Genomic DNA, 22,767 nt, shown 5'->3' with positions numbered 1-22,767 from the left:
GCTCGTCGGCTCTGGGGCTCCTCGGGTGCAGCCTCACATGGGGTCGGCCACCCTGGATAAGCAGCCAGTTCTACCCGAAACGATGGGGGTACTGACTACGATAGTATTCTCACCGCACAAAGCACTACATATGAATAGACTATTATTAGCTTAATAGACTACGTCCAACTCGACGATATAGTGCCAAATATGACTATTCAAATATTAATATACACGATGTCTCAATACCGATGGTAGGCCGAACTTGGCCTTACTCCCACACGTGGCGTCGCGGGGAGGCTTTACGTCTGTCACTCTTTTGTAGGGTAAGAAACTGGACTAAAAAGGTAGTCCTACTTTAGTAGCGCAGTATATATACGCACTATGAACAAATAGTACCATTAGTGGTGCGGTAGCCAGATTCCTACGCGGAACTAGGACTTGTTCGTACATGTTGAGCGGTACGTTTGAACTGGGTCTGGGGGGTATGGCAGCCTGGCACCAAGGTCTCGACCAATAGTAGAATGGAGACTATTATGGGATGTTCAGTAGGCTAGAATGGATATTCAATGCATATTGTACAAGGAATATACAAGGGATATCAGGGAATATTAGAGAATATACAAATACAATTAAATATATATATATAAATAAATATATATATTCGGTTTAATCTGGCCCTTCACAACAGTATGCATTCATTCAACCAAAACCACAAAAACAAAACAACTGGATGAATGAATGAAAACTTTATTTAACAGATTGCAGAATGGGTACAATACAGTACGGCTCAATACACACAATTGTTAAGGGGATGCAGACCAGAGAAAGACGTGTGTCTTGTTTACATCAGGGTCCCCCATTTTCAATTATAGTGACATGACATTTATGACATACTCAACATACATGACATTTATGGCATAGGGACATATAGGTATTTAGTACTGATACATTTGTGACATAAACGGTATTCAAATATACAGTACTGTTACCCCTAGATCCTGACAGAGTATATACGGGGAGGGGACTGTACATTAGGAGGGGGTGGGTGGGTGGGAGAGAGATATACATACGGCGGGGAGGGAATATATACATGCGGTGGGGAGGAGACTGTCTATTAGGAGGTGGTGGGGGTTTTGGGCATTTACGGTGGCCAGTTTCGAATTGCAGCCTCCCGTAGGTGCTCTTTAAGAGCGGTTTTGAATGTGGGTAGGGATTCACATTCCTTTACAGCTTTGGGTAGGGCGTTCCACATTGATGTGGCATAATTGCGAAACGTGTTTAGTCCCTTGTTTGAGCCGAATCTGGGTTTAACATGATTTGTTGAGCTTCCTCTGGTGTAGTGGTTGTGGTATTCACTGACCATTGGGAAGTATTTTGACATGTACATGGGTACCTTGGTCGTGTAGTGTATCTTGTAGACCTATCTCACTGACCTTTGGGAAGAAGAATGCTTACGTGGCACATTCATGTTGTTGTGACGTAAGTTGTACCTGCATTTCCTGAAGTGAAACACTATAAGTTAGAGGGATCTTGTCTAAGAGGACACACTCCTGCCACTTCAGAACTAGAGGCACAAGGAAAGATAGAGGTAAGTCCTGTGCAGGAAACTTTCTCTGTCTAGGAGGTTAATAATTTACTAGGAGATATAATTAAACTGAATTTAAATGGAACCGAAATTGAAAGAGTATATGAAACAAAATTCTTAGGTGTGATTATAGATCTCAAACTTAAATACAATATATCAAAGGTAAATTAGCCAAATCTGTTGGCATTCTGTACAAAACAAGGGAGCTGTTAAATCAGAAATATTTGCATATATTTGCAAAGTATATATTTTCACTTGTGGTGCCGTACATGTCATATTGTGTTGAGGTCTGGGGGAATGTTTATAAAACAAATATAGATCCTATTATTAAACTACAGGAAAGAGCTATTAGAATAATTATACCTTGAATCGACAAATCCATTATTCATAAAGTCCTGCACATAAAAATTTGTAGACGTAAAAACCTTGGAAATAATTTTTCGTGCTATGAGTAAAAGCCTTGAATACATTGTATTCAATGTCTCTTTCAACCAAGAGAAGGAAAGTATCATTTAAGAGGGTTGTGTATTCTTAAAGCATGTAAAAAGGTAAGAACTAATGTAAAAGCTAGATGTGTTTCAATTTTGGGAGTTAAATTATGGAATAGCCTTAGTGACGGGTTGAAGTTGCTCAGGGGAGATTTCAAAAAGCCTTAAAGGATAAAATTATTCAGGAGTACAGTTTTGAGTAAAACATCAAACATTTGTTTTTTTCTTTAAAAAAAAGAAATGATATCTTGCAGCATATTTTAAGTTTTTCTTTCTTATATAAGATATATTTAGTTTTTAAGAATTTGTAAAGGATAGGCAATGTGCATAAGCATGTGCTTCAGCATATTCCTTTTTTTCAGTCGTTGATTTTGGATTTTGTGTGTGAGCTTGCCTTGAATATGTAAATTAGTGATTTTCTATTATTATTATAATTTTTTGCAAGTCCACACGAGTGTGTTTGATTTGTCTGTAAACAAGACCGTAAAATAAACTTAATTCATGCATTCATTCATTCATTCATTCATTCATGTAACAATAATGTAAAGGCTTTTCTAATGACTTAAATAATTCAATAATTCCACTTCTTGAAGATCAGGACATTGTGTCATGACAATTTATTGGCAAACCTCCACATCCGAGTCACTGATTTTCATCCATAAATTGTATTCCTCCTGAGCTTCTCAAGCAAGACAATAATCCTTTTGAAAACCTGACTTGTCTAGACTTTACATTACAGTACTTTATATTACTTTTTTTTGTCCTTTTCCTGCAGGCAACTAGTACCACATTTCTTTCTAACCCTATAATTATAAGATGTTTCTAAACCTCACCAGTAGTAATATTGCTCATGCGCATTAATGCAAATAAGGCAAACCATACACAAGTACTGTATCAGTTTTGGCTCTTAAGGAAATCATAACCATAATAGGTTTCGGTTGGTCATGATTTATCCTGAAATATCCCTACCAATATTGAGTAATTAGTGACATGCCGTTCACAGAACAGCTCTTTGGTACATGTGAACCAACTTTCTCCCACATTCTGGGACAACAAATAAAAATAGACTTCATTAACTGATGTACCAAGGGTGTCATCTACATGTTCATTTTAAATATATTATATGTATTCATTTATTTTCCCTGCATGTTCACAATTTGTGTTTGGTGTGTGTATTTACTATTTTCAAATGTAAAGCTTTAAATCCATGTTGACTGGCTGTGACATATCTAGTATAGAGTTCCCAATGGGTGTGAGCCCAATCCAAACCAAGCTTGTGAGAACCGAGGGTTCTGAGATAATAACTGAACCCAAACCCTTCTTGTATTTTAATAAATGGGTATGGTTGGTTTCAGAGGGTTAAAGGAATGTGTCAACATTATGGGACATGTGCTTACCGTCTTCTCCAGAGTCAGACAAGAAGATAGATAGCAATTCAAATTCAAAAATTCAAAGGAAGTCACATGCAACACTTTCTCAATTCACAATTCAATGTAGAATCATAGATGGATGCATAGCTAATGACTGATACTAGTAAGGGTTAAAAAGCACATACAAAGTAATGGGTGTTTTCCTGTAGACATACAGGTTGAAGTTTATCATAAATAACTGTACATACCCTTTTTTTTCTCCCCAGACATGTTGCGTTGTGGTGTCTTACTGATGGTGTTCATCCTGACCTCAAGTTGGATTTCAGGTAAGGAGTATCATTATCGATAGGTTATGTATATAACCTAGTTATATTAGTATTGGCTGAGCGTCCCGCTCTAGCCTAATGAGATACCCCTTATCTCCTAGTACCTACTGTACACCACCACGAACAACTTAATGCACCCATACCTGATCGGGCCCCGCCCCTATGGAGGCGTAGCCTATAGCAGTGTTGCAGTGCTGGTATAACTCGGTATAACGGCGTTTTACCTCGGTCACTGAGGCTGAAGTACGCGCAATCGCGCACGGATATGTTTCCGCGTGTACGCGCAGTCACACACACAAAAATCCGCTGTTCCCATTCGTTGTAACTAAGTATCGGCTCGGCCCGCGGCCACCGTTTTTACATAACAAAAGCACAGGTAGAGTAGGCTGACCAAACGTCCTCTTTTGCCCGGACATGTCCTCTTTTCACGCCCTGTCCGGGGCGTCCGGGGGGGGGGTTTATTAATTCATCGAAATGTCCGGGGTTTCACTGTTTTTCAGTTTCAGTTTCAGTTTCACGGCCCTTTGCGAGCATCTGAAGGCTCGGGGCTGCATTTTTCGCCGAACATATAAATTACCGAATAAAGCGCTATTCGTTGCCGTTCGAATGCCATCTGGATCGCCAAAATCCGTGCCTCGGTTCTCGAGTTACATGCCAATATGTCAGGCATGCGACTTTTTACATGGCATTATCCAACCGGACTCCCGGAGAAGCATGCAGCTGCAGAGCCGCAGATCCAGCGGCGCTCTCTGGGCCGCGCGCTGACGGCCGCGCTGTGAGGCAATAGTATCCAGCTGCAGGACGAGAGCACCAACACTCTCAGGACCGCAACACTTTAAGGACCCACACTTTAAGGACCCTTGCTTCCATTGGCTGATTTGGGTCACATGACCGTCCCACCCAATGGCTGAATTGATTGATTGATTGATTGATTGATTGATTGATTGATTGATTGATTGATTGAAAACTTTATTAACAGATTACAGAATGGGTACAGTACAGCTAAATACATACAATTGTTAAGGGGATGCAGACCAGAGAAAGACTTTCGTCTTGTTTACATCAGGGTCCCCCATTTTCAATTCATCATAACATATATGACATACACGACATACAGATAGACAGTACTGCTACATCTATACATTTATGACATATACCAGATTTGCAAATACAGTACTGTTTGTGATGCAAAAGTTTCATACGCTGCTACCTTTTTCAGCTTCTCTATTTCAAGGCAAAAAAAAAAAAAAAAAAAGTGCCAAAAAAACTGAACTGTGCATGCGCGCGCGTGGAGCGTTTGACCTACTGTCAATTTGCCACTGCACCACTGCCTATAAGACCATGGCTATGGTCACCAAACACTCTTCCTCGCCAAATCTCGTTCCAGTAAAAGATCCCTCAAAAGGGAACTCAGGGCCGCGTAGAGCGGGACTCTCAGCCAATACTAATATAACTAGGTTATATACATAACCTATCGTTATATATCGTATATGGCTATCGCGTCCCGCTCTAGCCTAATGAGATATGGGTTCGAGCGGACGCGAGACCCGACAGATGTACCCCCTGAGGACCCGTAAGCCCACATCAAGGGGTGCGGGGAGCCCTGTCACCCCATCCTTCCTAATGAAGGGGGGGCGCAGTCAACTCCACCTGAATGCGAACAAGAGGGAACTAGAACCCCTTGAACACACCGCACAGGCGGAACCACGTGTGACTCAACACACTGTGGCCCATACCAACACACTCCTGCTACCCTACCAAAGGACGGGAAGCAGGAAAGGCCACAGACCCCAGAACCGCCTGGGAGACAGAACCCCCGGTCATGTCCATGAGGTAAAACCTTACAAAGGGGCCCGGGGAGGACCATGAAGCTGCAGCACAGATGTCCTCCACCGAGGCCCCACCCAGGAGAGCGGCAGAGGCAGCCACCCCACGAGTGGAGTGCGCCCTGACGCCCCCAGGGGGATCCTGCCCTGCCAACGTGTAGCAGAGGGCAATGCCCTCGCACAACCAATGGGACAGGCGTTGTTCGATAGTGCCTTACCGGCATGAGAACCACCGTGACAGACAAAAAGCCGAACGGTGACCCCAAGGTCCTGAGTACGGCTGAGGCAATTCCCAAAGCACGGACCGGACATGACAGGTGAAGGCCCGCATCTAACTCACCACCGTGAGGAGGCGGATGAAACGCCTGAACCACAATATCCCTGGAGCGGAAGAACTCCGGATATTTACAGGCACGAAGGCAGGATTAGGCCGCAGAGTGGCACCGCAATCGGAACGAAAGACAGGCACTCTGGTCGTACCGAGAGAGCACAAAGCACACCCACGCGTCAGCGGAGGTGATGGCCAGCAAGAACGCGGTCTTGAACGACAGCTGTTCCAACGGCGCCTGCTCGAGCGGCTCAAACGGAGCCAAGGACAACCGACCGAGGACCAGTTGAAGATCCCAAGTCGGAGCCCAGGAGCGTTGCACCGGCTTAACGCGTCGAGCGCCAAGCAGAAAACGCTTCACAAGAGGGTGGCTGAACAAGACATCCCCTCAAACCCCTCATGATAGGAGGATATAGCTGCTGCATATACCCTCACCGTCGAAGCCGACAGTCTATCAAGGAGAGCCTGGAGGTAACTAAGGACAGCATCCAGGGGGCAGGAGACTGAGTCCCGGCCCCCCGCCTTACACCACACTTGGAACATACGTCATCTGCCCGCGTAAGCGCGACAGTGGAGGGAACATGCGCATTCCGGATGGTAACACCATCAGGATCAAGAACCTGCGCCCCTCAACATACCCGTCCCAACAACTGACCTAACAGATGTATGGGGAAGAATCCCAGGCGGCACGGCATCGGTCCCAGACCTGCCTGGCTATGTCCGGACGTAATCCCCAACCGTCAGGATGAGGACCGCCCCGCGACAGTACACCTGTACCCACATTCTCCCTGCCGGGGATGTGGGGAGCCCTCAGGCCGCGCAGATGGAGGATGCCCATAGCCAGCCGCCCGCTGACAGAGCGTACTCCTCCCTGTCTGTCGATACACGACACTGACGTCGTATCGTCCGTCCTGATCAACACCATTTGTGGACCAGAAGGACCGCTTTCAACACCAACACATTGAACGTAGCGCAGACCGGGCAGCATGGTTTGCCAGCTGCCCCCTACTGCGTTGGCCCGACGCGTCACCAGCGAGGGAGGCGTCGGTGAAAACGCGACGTGAGACAGCGCCGTAACCGTCCTAGGACGAAACCTCCCGAGCGTGTTGACAACACGCTCTGAGAGGGATGCCCATAGCCCTCCAACCGTTGACTGGGAAGAGGAGTACTCTACATCCAGTCTACAGCAACCCCAGGCTGGTAGAGACCTGCCTGGTACGAGACCTGATGATCCACCTTGACCGCGAAGGACCAGAACGTCGTCAGGGCAGAACACTCCGTAACCCCTGACGACGCAGAGGCCCCAGTGCGGCCTCCACGCACTTGGTGAAGATGCGGGGAGCCAGAGAAAACCGAACGGCAGCCTCTGGTACTCATACGCTAACCCTGCAAAGGAAGCGTAGGTAAGCCCTAGGATGGAAGATCGGAGATGCGCATACGCATCCTACAGGTCTATGGAGGAGAACCAGACCCCCACCTGACAGTGTTCAACAGGTAGGAGACGATCCAAAAAATGCTGAACCTTCCCATGGGACAGGTCCAGCCTGGGTCTGACACCCCCCCCTCCCGATTTCTCAGGCAGAGAACACCGGGAGGAGAACGCCACGACGATGGCTTGCTTCGTCCACAGAGATTGGATTTCGTTGACCAGAGCTGTCACTGCTGGAGACCCTGACAATAGGGTCTGTACCAAACATGAAAACGGGTGGGGTTGTGTAAACACAAGTCCCCGCCTCAGCGTTCTCTCCATCCACCTCGACATATGGTACTGCCGTAGTCATATGTGATGACACTCCCAACGCACCCGCCGCCATGTGGCGCAGGTCCGCCAGGAACTGTAGATAGTTGGCCCGATCCCCCCGCTGTGCGTAGCCAACCCTGGAACCGTGCGAGCAGAGCGTTCCGTGTCGGGACATCTGACCCTGACACCACCCACGAGGCAATCGCACCCAAGGGGGGACCCCGACAGAAAGGGCCGGTTTGATACGGGGGGCTTCCTAGGTGAAAAAAGCCCCCCCACTGAACACCCCTCCAGAACATGCTGAGGAGTTGTTCTGCAGGTGTAAGGACAACATTCTCAGGGACAGACCCAGGCTCAGCCATCAACTGGGTGTCAGCCCCTGTCCCCATGAGAAGCGGGGGGGCTGGTGTTGGGGAAGGGAGTGATCGGAGAGCGGGCTGCTCGCGGCAGGACGGTGACGGCTTGTTTGTTCAAGCCGAACACATCCAACATGGCCGATCCCTCGGCCGCCAAGGCTGTTGGCCTTGTGGACACCTGTCGAATCAACGCCCAGGATACCTCTGGCGGGGGAAAACATGGCCGCCTGTCGAGGGCCTCGTCATCGCCGCTGACGAGGCCGTGCTCTCTCTTCTTCTGGCTGCGCGGTGTGAGGCGGTGTGGGGCCTAGGACAATACCGCCCGCGCTCCAGCAGAAGACCAAAATCCCCTGCGGAGAGGGGAACCCTGAGCGGTTATAGCTTGCGGCTGGGTCGAAGCTAATAACGTCAACAACCTCGCGCGATGTGTCGACGTCGGCTGGCCCTCAAGGCCCCGCCACCAGACACCATTTCTTTAATAGAAAAAAACAGCAATTCGAACACAGTTCTAATCGCTGCCAATTCCATACCGTGGCGGTACAGGCTTTAGCAGCCCACCAGCCACTCGCCAGGCCGACCCACCCATGGCGTCGGCCGGGCGGGGCACTGTTTCAATATGTCAAAAACAAAGGACGGATGTTAACACAGAGCACCAGTGGTGGTTGCAAACAGCAACCTCCACTGTGGTGTGCACCATGAAAGGGTTAAATGAATAAAAGAACTAACCCACAAAATACTGTAGAATGAGCAAACCCATATACACAACGTTAAGGGGAGGCGGACCAGAGCGAACTAGTCCCGCCTTCATTCAAAATATTCACAACAGCACACCAGCCCTAGCTTAGCCCATTTACCAAAAAAGGTAAACAAAGCCCCCCCCCCCGCACTACTCCCCCAGTAGACACCGATTGACCGTCAGCATAAATGGTTGAGAGGAGAGAAAGCTGTAGCAAAGACAGACCTTCTCATAGCAGAGTGACAGAACGAAACAGTAGCCCCCTACACTACTACAGCCTAGCGTGAGGCGATGTGGGACCCAGATCAACAACCGCCTGCGCACAGACACGCAACATGTTTACCATGTCGGCTGGACCCATAGCCCCACTATCCCGATGCCAATGTGGATAGGAACTAGCCAGCTGAGCCATAACCCGCCGTTAAGTCCCATCCTGCAGTAGTATAGCTCTACTGCTACACCGCCGAGCTCACGCATCGGCCCCAGATGGGGACACCGTTCCACAGACCCCGCCGGAACACAAAGGTAACGTCCCTGGCTAGGCTACCTAGCCACGGCCTACCCTGTTGTCAACCCATTTACCCGTAAAAAAGGTAAATAGGACTCAGCAAAACCCCCACAACAGCTACAGACTGACCTTCATTGATGAACCGGGCAAGAGGAGGGAGAAGTGACAACATCTCACGGCGGAGACATTAGAACAGCGTAGCAGTTAGCATGTAGCAGTAGTGTTAGCATGTAGCATTAGCGTTAGCATGTAGCATAGCATTAGATGTTTAACAGCACGCCCAAGACCTGCAGTGAAACGTTCACCAAACCATCCTGCCCCCGGCGCCAACACACAACATGGTTGTGTAACAAACAAACCAGCATTACTAACACTAATACCCATGCCTGAAGACACAGGGCCTACCTGGGTACAAGCTGGCCCGACAGCCAATCTTGCACAGCTGAACCTTGGTCTGCTGCCATCAGACGAGGAAACATCAACATAGGCCCGTCGTGTCGCTGAAAACATGCTTCGAAGATGCCAGGGGCCAGCAACCTCCGGTAAGCTTTCAACATTACACAATTCCTCCAATCTTTTTCATACTTTTTCAATCTTTCAATCTTTCAATCTTTTTCATACCCTCACTCTCAGACTCTGTGGCGGAGACCCTGATCCACTCATTTGTCACCTCCCGGTTGGACTATTGTAATGGAGTCCTGTTCGGGGTACCCAGCAAAGCCCTGGACAGGCTCCAGTATGTCCAGAACTCAGCTGCCAGGGTTCTCACTCACACCAAGCCCTGGCAGCACATCACCCCCACCCTCATCCATCTCCACTGGCTTCCAGTCAGGTTCCGCATCACCTTCAAACTCCTGCTCCTCACCTACAAATCCCTCCATGCCCTCGCCCCCCGGTACCTGTCTGATCTCCTCCACCAGTACACTCCATCCCGGAACCTACGATCCTCTGATCTAGGTCTCCTCTCCATCCCTCGCACCAGGTTACAGACTTTTGGGGACAGAGCCTTCAGCGTGGCGTCCCCTACCCTCTGGAACTCTCTCCCCCCCGAAATCCGCAACGCCCCAACCCTGGACACCTTCAAATCCGCTCTAAAAACACACCTCTTCACCAAGGCTTTCCCCATCAGTTAGTTTTAGATTAAATTAGGTCCATTATCCCCTACTTTCCCTCATCCCCTCTTCCCCCCCCCCCCCTACTTTCCTTGCCCTATTTTTTGTCCTGATTGTAAAGCGACCTTGGGTTCTATGAAAGGCGCTATATAAATTTGATTTATTATTATTATTATTATTATTATTACTAGTTACATACGGTGCACGCAGCCGATACGATGGAACGAAAATAGAGGAAGAGTGTTTGGTGACCATAGCCATGGTCTTATAGGCTACGCCTCCATAGGGGCTGGGCCCGATCAGGTATGGGTGCATTAAGTTGTTCGTGGTGGTGTACAGTAGGTACTAGGAGATAAGGGGTATCTCATTAGGCTAGAGCGTGACGCGATAGCCATATATGATATATAACAGCTCTTTAATACAATTAGATAAACATTCCTTGTGTAATACATGTCATATTTAATATTTTATTTAATTAATTTAGCTTGTTCTCAGACAGTCCAGGGGATTCACACAGAGAAGAGTAGTCAGGCAGGCGAAGGTCATACACAGGGATCCAGGACTCTGGAGAAGGGTGTACTGTGGAGCCAGGTAGGGAAGTGTGAGCAAAGGAGGACAAGACAAAGCAAATGAACAAGGGCTGACATGAGACTGAGCAAGAGTACTATATAAGGACTAACGGAACGTAGACCAAATGCGTCCACATTTTTATAGTATTCGATCACATTTTCATAACAATAGCGAATATTACCGTTTTCATTGAGGTTTCTTACAAATGAACAATGCTCTATGTTGTCCTTTATATGCCGATTATCATTAAAATCTTAAATTGTACCATATGTCCCCCTTTAGACAACATATGTAACGCTACCAGCGCACTTTTGTTAAGATAATTAGTTTACCATTCGCGGTCGCTATACTGAGGCTGCAGTAATAGTTTACCGCTGTGACCTGTGCTAAGGATCTTGGGAAGTGTATTGTTGTAGTTTTCAACATTTTCACCTTTTAATTTTAAACCAATGCTGCCATCTACTGACAACAGAAAGTGTTGTCTATCGTCACCTTGAGAGGCACTTCCGTCGCCCCAAACCCATTCTAGAGATTCCCACTTTTTACTGGGAATGGGGCGTGGCCGTATTTGGTCCCAGACAATAAGAGTGGCTGCGATTGGTCACCGTGACGTTAACTGCGATAAATAAGAGACTACGATCTGGCAGCCTCATGGTGACATCTAAGCCAGGTCTAAATAGGAAGAGTAATCAGCCGGTAGATGTCAATCAGCTGCTCCTCCGGTCTTCACACACCTGCACCCAATCCTGTGGTAGCTAGGCTGAAATAGAGTGGGAGAAACCAAGGGTTTACGGAAGACGGGAATCCTGGAGGCTTGGAGGTGCATGACAGCAGTTCCTTTGGGTGGGGGTATATATATATATATATTCATATATTAAGGATGTCCCAAATCCCAATCCCCATCTGAGTCATTTAATATATAATATTCAGAATCTGGTGAGTCTTGATACAATATTTATTTTTATTTTTTTTATTCTTTTTATTAGACTTCACTATTGATACTCTCATTGATACTATGTTTGTTTCTGAGTGGTGTGTGTGTGTGTGTGTGTGTGTGTGTGTGTGTGTGTGTGTGTGTGTGTGTGTGTGTGTGTGTGTGTGTGTGTGTGTGTGTGTGTGTGTGTGTGTGTGTGTGTGAGAGAGAGAGACAGAGAGAGAGACAGAGAGAGAGACAGAGAGACAGAGACAGAGACAGAGAGAGAGAGAGAGAGAGAGAGAGAGAGAGAGAGAGAGAGAGAGAGAGAGAGTGAGAGAGAGAGAGAGGGATTGATTGATTGATTGATTGAAAACTTTATTAACAGATTGCAGAATGGGTACAATACAGTACAGCTCAATACACACAATTGTTAAGGGGATGCAGACCAGAGAAAGACTTTCGTCTTGTTTACATCAGGGTCCCCCATTTTCAATTCATCAGGACATATATGACATACATGACATACAGATAGTCAGTACTGCTACATCTATACATTTATGACATACCAGATTTGCAAATACAGTACTGTTTGTGATACAGAAGGAGTCAGGAAAAGGGAGTATATACATTTGACGTAGAAACTGTACATTGGAGGAGGTTGGGTGGGGGGGGTTGGGTACACTGGGGTATTGACAACCATACTGGGTAATCTACATTGGAGGTGGTTGGGGGGGGGGGGGGGGGGGGGCACACTGTATAAACAAGCAAAACTGTACATTGAGGGGGGGGGGGGGGGGGGGGAGACACTGTACAAACAAACAAAATTGTACATTGGACTATTGACAAAACCATACTAGGTAAATGACTGTACATTGGAGGGGGTTGGGTTAGGATATTTACAGGGGCCAGTGTTGAATTGCAGTCTCCCGTAGGTGTCCCTTGTACAGTTGCTATTGCATGCACTCATCTGTGTTCCACTACACACATGAGTGCATGCTTACCAACTGTCCGTCTGCAACACTACTATCACCAACATCTAAGAAGGGAGATCCCCCCTTGAATGGCCCTTCTAAGGTTTCTCTCCTCCACACTGCCTGTGGAGCTTTTTTCCCTATTGTTAGGTTTTAGTGAGTTTTTCCTTAGCTTCGCGTGGGGCATGTCTGGGAGTGCTTGCATTCTTTCATTTATTTGCATTCATCTAAAAAATTTTGGACCTTATGGTGTTCTTGTTCTGTTCTTGACTTATTGTTATGTTTTCTTCTTGACTTGTTTAAAGAAGATCTGTACGGCCCATGGGGACATTAACCTGTGTTGTCGGGCCCTATAAATAAATTTGATTTGATTTGATTAGAGGTTTTGAAAGTGGGTAGTGATCCACATTCCTTTACAGCTTTGGGTAGGGCATTCCACATTGATGTGGCATAATTGCGAAACGTGTTTAGTCCCTTATTTGAGCCGAATCTGGGTTTAACATGATTTGTGGAGCTCCCTCTGGTGTTGTGATCGTGGTATTCACTGACCTTTGGGAAGTATTTTGACATGTACATGGGTACCTTGGTCGTGTAGTGTATCTTGTAGACCAGGCCCATTGCAAGTTGCTGTACTCTGTCGTCTACTCTAAGCCATCCTAGGTTGTCAAAGTGGGCAGGGGTGAGGTGGGTTCTAGGAGTAAGGTCAAGCAGTAGTCTGACCAGTTTGTTTTGAGATGTTTGTAATTTTGTTTTTAGCGCCTTTGAGGTGCTTTGGTACCATGAGGTGCAAGCATAGTTGTAACTGAGGGGTACAATTCCCTGACTGTATTGATAAGTATGGTATCATTAAACCACTACCGCTTGATGTACTTTAACTTCTGGCCATACAGTACACGATATCTAAGTATGATGAACACTTTCCCACATATGAAATCAGGTCCACACAAATATAACAGTCGAAGGTTTAATATAGCAAAAGGTATATACAACATTCACTTAATTACATTTATGATTTGAATGCACTTGTAAGGCAAATGAGTATTCGTAGGCAAATCAACACTGAATGTCCAATCTCTGGTTACGCAGGAAGCAAGTATACAACCTGGTTCTTTAGGGAACTATAGCGATGGTACTTAAGGATTATAGCGGGATACTAAAGGGGTCCTGCTGGTTGTAAGTCAGTAGGGAGGGGGGGGGGTTTGGAGAGCCGTCAGCTGCATCCCATCTGGCCAACGATTCCTGGGGAGAATTCAGGTACAGAACACAGTGCCCGCAGGATCTTGATCCACAGATGAATACACTTGGGCCCTCTTGTAGACGGTAGCTGTAGGCTGTAGGTCCACAACGAAGGAGAAGCGAGGCGGCCTCGGTCTGGGTTGAGCGCCGTCTCACCTGGGCTCCTCTCGGGGGTAATTCCAACACTCACCGGCGTTGGCTGTTATCCGCTCCACAAATCAAAGCACCCAAAGCAAATAGATATTCCATGCCGTATAGGCTCAGCAGTCGTCCGGGTAGGTAATCCAATGTGCAGGTCCCCCTCGGTCCTCGTCTAGAACTCCTCGGATGCAAGCACCACACGTGGTCTGCCCAGCCTGGTTAAGCTTCTAGATAACACGAGGAGGCGATGGGGGTGCTACTCACTTTAGAACTTGAGTGTTCATCATAGGCCATTTCAATATTAATAACACTATATTAATATTACACTAGTTACCCTCCGGCTCGAAGGACCAATTGTAACTGAGGGGTACAATTCCCTGACTGTATTGATAAGTATGGTATCATTAAACCACTACCGCTTGATGTACTTTAACTTCTGGCCATACAGTACACGATATCTAAGTATGATGAACACTTTCCCACATATGAAATCAGGTCCACACAAATATAACAGTCGAAGGTTTAATATAGCAAAAGGTATATACAACATTCACTTAACACTTTGGGTGCCGGCCAAAAATCCAGAAAATGACTGTGGGTTGCCAGGATTCCTGGACGATTCTAGCATATCTCATGATCTTAGCGGAGCTATTTCTATATTTTATATTATAACTATGGGGAAATGGTTGGGCTCATTTGAAGACGACAAGTTGATGTACACAATGCAAAAAACCGTTTGTTTCTGCATGTCTTCGTTCGTTCACAATTACAAGTTAAAAAACGTCAACAAAAGATAAAAGTGGAGGTAAATTATTTAGAACAGAAGTTACAGGCACTTTTATGAAAGGTGTGCCGGCGGGGTGATAATAGGTACTGAACGTGTTATAAAGCAATTTAGACTGGGATGGATGGATGGATGGTTTGATTGATTGATTGTTTGACAGATTGTTTTATTGGTTTGATTGATAGAATGTTTTATTGTTTTGTTGATAGTTTGATTCATAGATTGATTTGTTTGATTGATTGATTACTTTGTTGGTCATTTGATTGATAGAATGTTTGATTGTTTTGTTGATAGTTTGATTCATAGATTGATTTGTTTGATTGATTGATTACTTTGTTGGTCATTTGATTGATAGAATGTTTGATTGTTTTGTTGATAGTTTGATTCATAGATTGATTTGTTTGATTGATTGATTACTTTGTTGGTCATTTGATTGATAGAATGTTTGATTGTTTTGTTGATAGTTTGCTTGATAGAATGTTTGATTGTTTTGTTGATAGTTTGATTCATAGATTGATTTGTTTGATTGATTGATTACTTTGTTGGTAATTTGCTTGATAGAATGTTTGATTGTTTTGTTGATAGTTTGATTCATAGATTGATTGGTTTGATTGATTGATTACTTTGTTGGTCATTTGATTGATAGAATGTTTGATTGTTTTGTTGATAGTTTGATTCATAGATTGATTTGTTTGATTGATTGATTACTTTGTTGGTCATTTGATTGATAGAATGTTTGATTGTTTTGTTGATAGTTTGCTTGATAGAATGTTTGATTGTTTTGTTGATAGTTTGATTCATAGATTGATTGGTTTGATTGATTGATTACTTTGTTGGTCATTTGATTGATAGAATGTTTGATTGTTTTGTTGATAGTTTGATTCATAGATTGATTGGTTTGATTGATTGATTACTTTGTTGGTCATTTGATTGATAGAATGTTTGATTGTTTTGTTGATAGTTTGATTCATAGATTGATTTGTTTGATTGATTGATTACTTTGTTGGTCATTTGATTGATAGAATGTTTGATTGTTTTGTTGGTAATTTGCTTGATAGAATGTTTTATTGTTTTGTTGATAGTTTGATTCATAGATTGATTGGTTTGATTGATTGATTACTTTGTTGGTCATTTGATTGATAGAATGTTTGATTGTTTTGTTGATAGTTTGATTCATAGATTGATTTGTTTGATTGATTACTTTGTTGGTCATTTGCTTGATAGAATGTTTGATTGTTTTGTTGATAGTTTGATTCATAGATTGATTTGTTTGATTGATTGATTACTTTGTTGGTCATTTGATTGATATGCCTGGCGCTAATGAACAAGTAAGTTTTATAACTACTGGTGTAGGTCCAGACAACATTATTATAAAATACAGAATACTTTACAATGCAAAAAACTTGAAACTTTGATGCCATGAACATTTTTATTGTAAAATATGTTCAATAAACTGGGTGACAAGTCATCAGTACCAACCATTGTTGCTGTGCATTATATGCTGGTAACATTCACAGTATAGGATTATGGTAATTTACCAAGACAATACCTTATAAAAAGTGAACACTGGAGGATAATCAACCATTGTTTCAGTGCATTTAGGAGTTTGTTGGTAACATTCACAGTATAGGATTATGGTAATTTACCAATACAATACCTTATAAAAAGTGAACACTGGAGGATAATCAACCATTGTTTCAGTGCATTTAGGAGTTTGTTGGTAACATTCACAGTATAGGATTATGGTAATTTACCAAGACAATACCTTATAAAAAGTGAACACTGTGATGATAACCAACCATTGTTTCAGTGCATTTAGGAGTTTGTTGGTAACATTCACAGTATAGGATTATGGTAATTTACCAAGACAATACCTTATAAAAAGTGAACACTGGAGGATAATCAACCATTGTTTCAGTGCATTTAGGAGTTTGTTGGTAACATTCACAGTATAGGATTATGGTAATTTACCAAGACAATACCTTATAAAAAGTGAACACTGGAGGATAATCAACCATTGTTTCAGTGCATTTAGGAGTTTGTTGGTAACATTCACAGTATAGGATTATGGTAATTTACCAATACAATACCTTATAAAAAGTGAACACTGGAGGATAATCAACCATTGTTTCAGTGCATTTAGGAGTTTGTTGGTAACATTCACAGTATAGGATTATGGTAATTTACCAAGACAATACCTTATAAAAAGTGAACACTGGCTGATGATAACCAACCATTGTGTCAGTGCATTTAGGAGTTTGTTGGTAACATTCACAGTATAGGATTATGGTAATTTACCAAGACAATACCTTATAAAAAGTGAACACTGGAGGATAATCAACCATTGTTTCAGTGCATTTAGGAGTTTGTTGGTAACATTCACAGTATAGGATTATGGTAATTTACCAAGACAATACCTTATAAAAAGTGAACACTGGAGGATAATCAACCATTGTTTCAGTGCATTTAGGAGTTTGTTGGTAACATTCACAGTATAGGATTATGGTAATTTACCAAGACAATACCTTATAAAAAGTGAACACTGGAGGATAATCAACCATTGTTTCAGTGCATTTAGGAGTTTGTTGGTAACATTCACAGTATAGGATTATGGTAATTTACCAAGACAATACCTTATAAAAAGTGAACACTGTGATGATAACCAACCATTGTTTCAGTGCATTTAGGAGTTTGTTGGTAACATTCACAGTATAGGATTATGGTAATTTACCAAGACAATACCTTATAAAAAGTGAACACTGTGATGATAACCAACCATTGTTTCAGTGCATTTAGGAGTTTGTTGGTAACATTCACAGTATAGGATTATGGTAATTTACCAAGACAATACCTTATAAAAAGTGAACACTGGAGGATAATCAACCATTGTTTCAGTGCATTTAGGAGTTTGTTGGTAACATTCACAGTATAGGATTATGGTAATTTACCAAGACAATACCTTATAAAAAGTGAACACTGGCTGATGATAACCAACCATTGTGTCAGTGCATTTAGGAGTTTGTTGGTAACATTCACAGTATAGGATTATGGTAATTTACAAAGACAATACCTTATAAAAAGTGAACACTGGAGGATAACCAACCATTGTTTCAGTGCATTTAGAAGTTTGCTGGTAACATTCACGTCACATGAACTACAGGGCATATCTTACTTGGTCTCTCGCATCGATGACTGCATTGTCCATTGATAAATGGATGAAGCGCCAGATGATCTGTGGACCAAAAAATATCCAATACATGCTTCCAAAGTATATAAATAATAGGCCAATGGACTGCATTAGAAAAGTGTGGTATGTTACCTACAGTATATACTTTTTTAAACTGGGTGACTGTCAGCAACCATTGGTTCTGTGCAAACGGTAAAAATGAGGGGGGAAAAAGATAAATAAAAAAAAACTATATACACACACAATGCAAATTATGAATGGAGTCGATACAGCTAGATCGCTAACATAACGTCTCATCTGCAAGTGGTCCAAACATGCCTATGCAATATCGACAACCGTGGCCCAAATACATGTGTTCAACGCATTTGTCTTGTACAGAAAACAGTGCAACTACCCATACACTATACTATACTATACTATACTATACTACAATATACTATACTATACTACACTATACTATACTACACTCAGCTAGCTATACTATGTACCGGTACACATGGTTCTGTCTGTATCACACAATAATGGATTATTTAGAAGTAATCTGTACTTCTGTGTGCCGGATTATTTAGAAGTAGTCTGTACTTCTGTATGACAACTAATAAAGAAACTATTTAGAGAAATCCCTCTTTGTGTGGTACAGAGCGAAGCATTTGTCACGATGCAGGGGGACTTTGCACGATGTGCAAAAATATCTGGTCTCACTCCTGATGCCACGCCTACTGCAGACACGACATTTCCTACACGGTAGCTTTTTCTTCGGGGTGGCTTTGTATGCAACCATTACATGCTTCACAAAGCCACCCACTAATCTGCTCTGCGGGTCCCCCAGTGGGGCCCTAGGGTCGACACGCCCCACCTGCTCAGCCCCTGCCTCCTCCTCATCCCCACCCCCTGCCTCCTTCCCTGCCTCCTCCCCTGCCTCCTCCCCTGCCTCCGCCTCCGCCTCCATCTCCGCTGTCACCCCAGGAATCTTCTTCTCCTTACCGTCTGTGTAGGTCCGCGCCACAGCCCTGGTGAACCGGAAGAGGTTGGAGTAATGCCCTTGTGGGTGCTTTTTTTTGTACAAGACAAACGCGTTGAAGATACATATTTGGATCAGATACATCACAAACTTTTTGGTCCACTTTCCAGTCTTACGTGTAACCGGATAGTACGATATATTCTGATCCAGCTGATCGACGCCGTTCATGAATTTATTGTACTCCAGGATTGATGATGGCTTGAGCATCTCCACCCTCAGCGCTTTGCCCTTCTTCTGCTTCTTCCACACCATCGCCTTTTCCATGGTGTCCTCGTGGAAGCTGCTGATGGTCTTCACGATTCTCTTATCGCGCCATGCCACGATCAGGACCTCCTTGTTGTTGACCGCAATGCGCTCCCCCACACCGATGTCACGTTTGGTAATGTTCTTGATGATGGCTGGCTCGCCCCGGTGCTTCCTGAGGGTACCACAGACGTCGGTCCTCAACTGTCGGAGCCTGGCGGACATACGTACCGAGTTGTAGAAGTTGTCCATGAAGAGCGTATAGCCGGCCCCAGACAGACGTCCAAGCAGACCGACGACTGTGTCCCCCAGGAGCGAGCCTTCCCGACAATATGGCTTAAATGAAAAGCAATATCCTGTGCGTGATTCGCACAGGAAGTAGGACTTGATGCCATAGCGGGTGGGCTTGTTGGGGTTGTAGACCCGGAAGGTCAGGCGGCCTCGCCATGCCATCACCCCCTCGTCAATGGCGAGCTCGCGTTCAGGCTGGTACAGCTCCTTGCACCTCGTGTTTACATGGTCGACTACAGGGCGTACTTTGCACAATTTGTCTCTAACCTCCAGGGAAGTATTGTCCGCAAAGTGGAGGAATCGCCAGATCAATTGGAACCTGTTGCGTGGCATGGTATCAGAGTAGTACGGTGTGTACATCATGTCGTCAGTGGTCCACATCTGGTCCACGCGAGGCTTCCGCAGGACACTGCTAAGGAAATGGAGTCCGAGGAACTTCTTCAGCTCCTTCAATGTGAGGGGCTTCCAAAGCAGTGCCCTGCTACTGGTTAGCGTGGGGTCCAGCCGGGCAATGGACTGCTCAGCGTAGAGGTTGGACTGGGCAACAATAGAGTTCAGAAAAGCATCTGTCAGGAACAGATCCATCCATTTCGCAGGCCGGTAAGATCTGAGTGCCTTGGCGTCCTGGAGCAACCCCGGTTGGGCTGTGAAGGGGATCCTTTGAGGCACCCAGCCCTCACGAGACCAGGCATTCTCCTCTTCCTGACGGATCGCAGCCCTGCTCTTCGCTCCTCCACGACCTGTCAATTATACAAATATACTATAACACCCCTACTGTAGACATTCATATGCCACGTAGTTACAAACTGTGTGAGTGAATGAGTGAGTGTGTGTGGGGTTCAGATGTCAGAGCTGGACGTGGTGTGGGGGTCAGAGGTCAGAGCTGGAAGTGGTGTGCAGAGTGAGGCCAACTTACCGCTCTTAGATGTGCGTTTCCGCCCTGCAACAGGTTCCGGCATGTCCAGACTAGCATCCAGTTCTAGAATCACATGATGTAATACATTACACTAGGGCAACGCATTGTCATTGTATTTACCACCATCACCACCAGACCAGGCCCTGCAGCAGCCAGTCACCACCAGGCCCAGGCCCTGCAGCAGCCAGTCACCACCAGGCCCAGGCCCTGCAGCAGCCAGTCACCACCAGGCCCAGGCTCTAGCAGCAGCCAGTCACCACCAGGCCCAGGCTCTAGCAGCAGCCAGCTACCACCAGGCCCAGGCTCTAGCAGCAGCCAGTCACCACCATGTACAATTACCTGCAGGAGTAGAATGTGATCCTATGTCGTTGCCAGTCTCAGCATCACTATCTGCAGGGTCTGCGCCAGAATCTGAATTGGATTAAATTCATTCAGTAAGTAAGTCTCACAAAACACAATAGTAATACATTTACACATACATAAATGTAGTTAGTACATACCCAAGCATGTTGGTGTATTGGCCCCGGATTCGGTTTCGGAGTGTTCTGCTGTGTGAACACAAAATAAATCAGCGGCCATCAAAGCATGTACATGTGTGTGTGTTGTAATCAATGGAATTTTACATATGCTACACAACCATGCATTTAAATATAGGCCTCGCCATGTGTCCATGCCATTGTGTATGTGTGTGCTGTAATCAATGGAATTTGCATATAGAGGCCTCACCATGTACTGCGAAGTTCAAAGGTGTTGGAGAGGATGCATGTCTTTTGATCTTGTGTGTGTGTACACACACTGCACACACACACACACACATACACACACACATCAAATGGCATGGGGTGAGGCATCTACACACACACACACACACACATCCATGTAACTAAATGTAGTGGCCTGTACATGCCTACTATATCCTATATCATTCAACTATCGATTTGAACATGCACAAAACAATATTCACATTGCAACATACCAATTACCACGTCGACCACCACCACCACGTCGTATCATGCCCAGCATGCAACTATTATCACTTACATGATAGCTACACACTTCAAAGAGCCACTTCAAAGGGCGTGCACATGCACACACACACACACACACGCACACAAGACAACCTAACTGTAGCACATGGTAGCGTGGCCTGTACTGCATGCCTACTATATCCTATATCATTCAACTATCGATTTGAACATGCACAAAACAATATTCACATTGCAACATACCAATTACCACGTCGACCACCACCACCACGTCGTATCATGCCCAGCATGCAACTATTATCACTTACATGATAGCTACACACTTCAAAGAGCCACTTCAAAGGGCGTGCACATGCACACACACACACACACACGCACACAAGACAACCTAACTGTAGCACATGGTAGCGTGGCCTGTACTGCATGCCTACTATATCCTATATCATTCAACTATCGATTTGAACATGCACAAAACAATATTCACATTGCAACATACCAATTACCACGTCGACCACCACCACCACGTCGTATCATGCCCAGCATGCAACTATTATCACTTACATGATAGCTACACACTTCAAAGAGCCACTTCAAAGGGCGTGCACATGCACACACACACACACACGCACACAAGACAACCTAACTGTAGCACATGGTCGCGTGGCCTGTACTCTACATCCCTACTATATCCTATATCATTCAACTATCGATTTGAACATGCACAAAACAATATTCACATTGCATTAGTAAACATGACGTACCGTTGCCCCGTCGACCACCACCGTGTCCGACTCCCACGTCTGAATCGTGCGATGAATCAGACTCATACCTCCGACCCAAGCCGAGATCATCGTCAGATGATTCCGGAGCTAGAATATAATAAATGCATATCAGCGTTAGGTTTGGCAAACTAACGTTACATAGTCACAGAATAAGCGGTAGGTAAATCATCAAATACACGTTTCACACACACACAATCACATGCATATCGCCGGCGTTGGTTTGTCGAACTAACGTTACATAGTCACAGTATGTAAATCATCAAATACACGTTTCACACACACACACAATCACATGCATATCGCCGTTGGTTTGTCGAACTAACATTACATAGTCACAGTATGTAAATCATCAAATACACGTTTCA

General features: G+C 44.7%; 1 protein-coding gene across 1 annotated transcript in view; it reads left to right on the top strand.

Moving 5' to 3' along the window:
• The first annotated feature begins 1,507 nt into the window (after positions 1-1,507).
• LOC311247596 (intelectin-like) overlaps positions 1,508-22,767 on the top strand; it is a 50,968-nt gene continuing 29,708 nt past the window's right edge. Inside the window, exons 1-2 of the mRNA XM_084338625.1 lie at positions 1,508-1,570; positions 3,692-3,751. Coding sequence (XP_084194751.1) covers positions 3,694-3,751 — 58 coding nt within the window. The 5' untranslated portion in view covers positions 1,508-1,570; positions 3,692-3,693. The remainder of the gene's footprint in view (positions 1,571-3,691; positions 3,752-22,767) is intronic.

The sequence above is a fragment of the Notolepis coatsorum genome (genome assembly GCF_963971535.1).
Source record: "Notolepis coatsorum genome assembly, contig: SCAFFOLD_473, whole genome shotgun sequence".
Taxonomy (NCBI): Eukaryota; Metazoa; Chordata; class Actinopteri; order Aulopiformes; family Paralepididae; genus Notolepis; species Notolepis coatsorum.
This window is presented reverse-complemented; position numbering and strand designations above follow the sequence as displayed.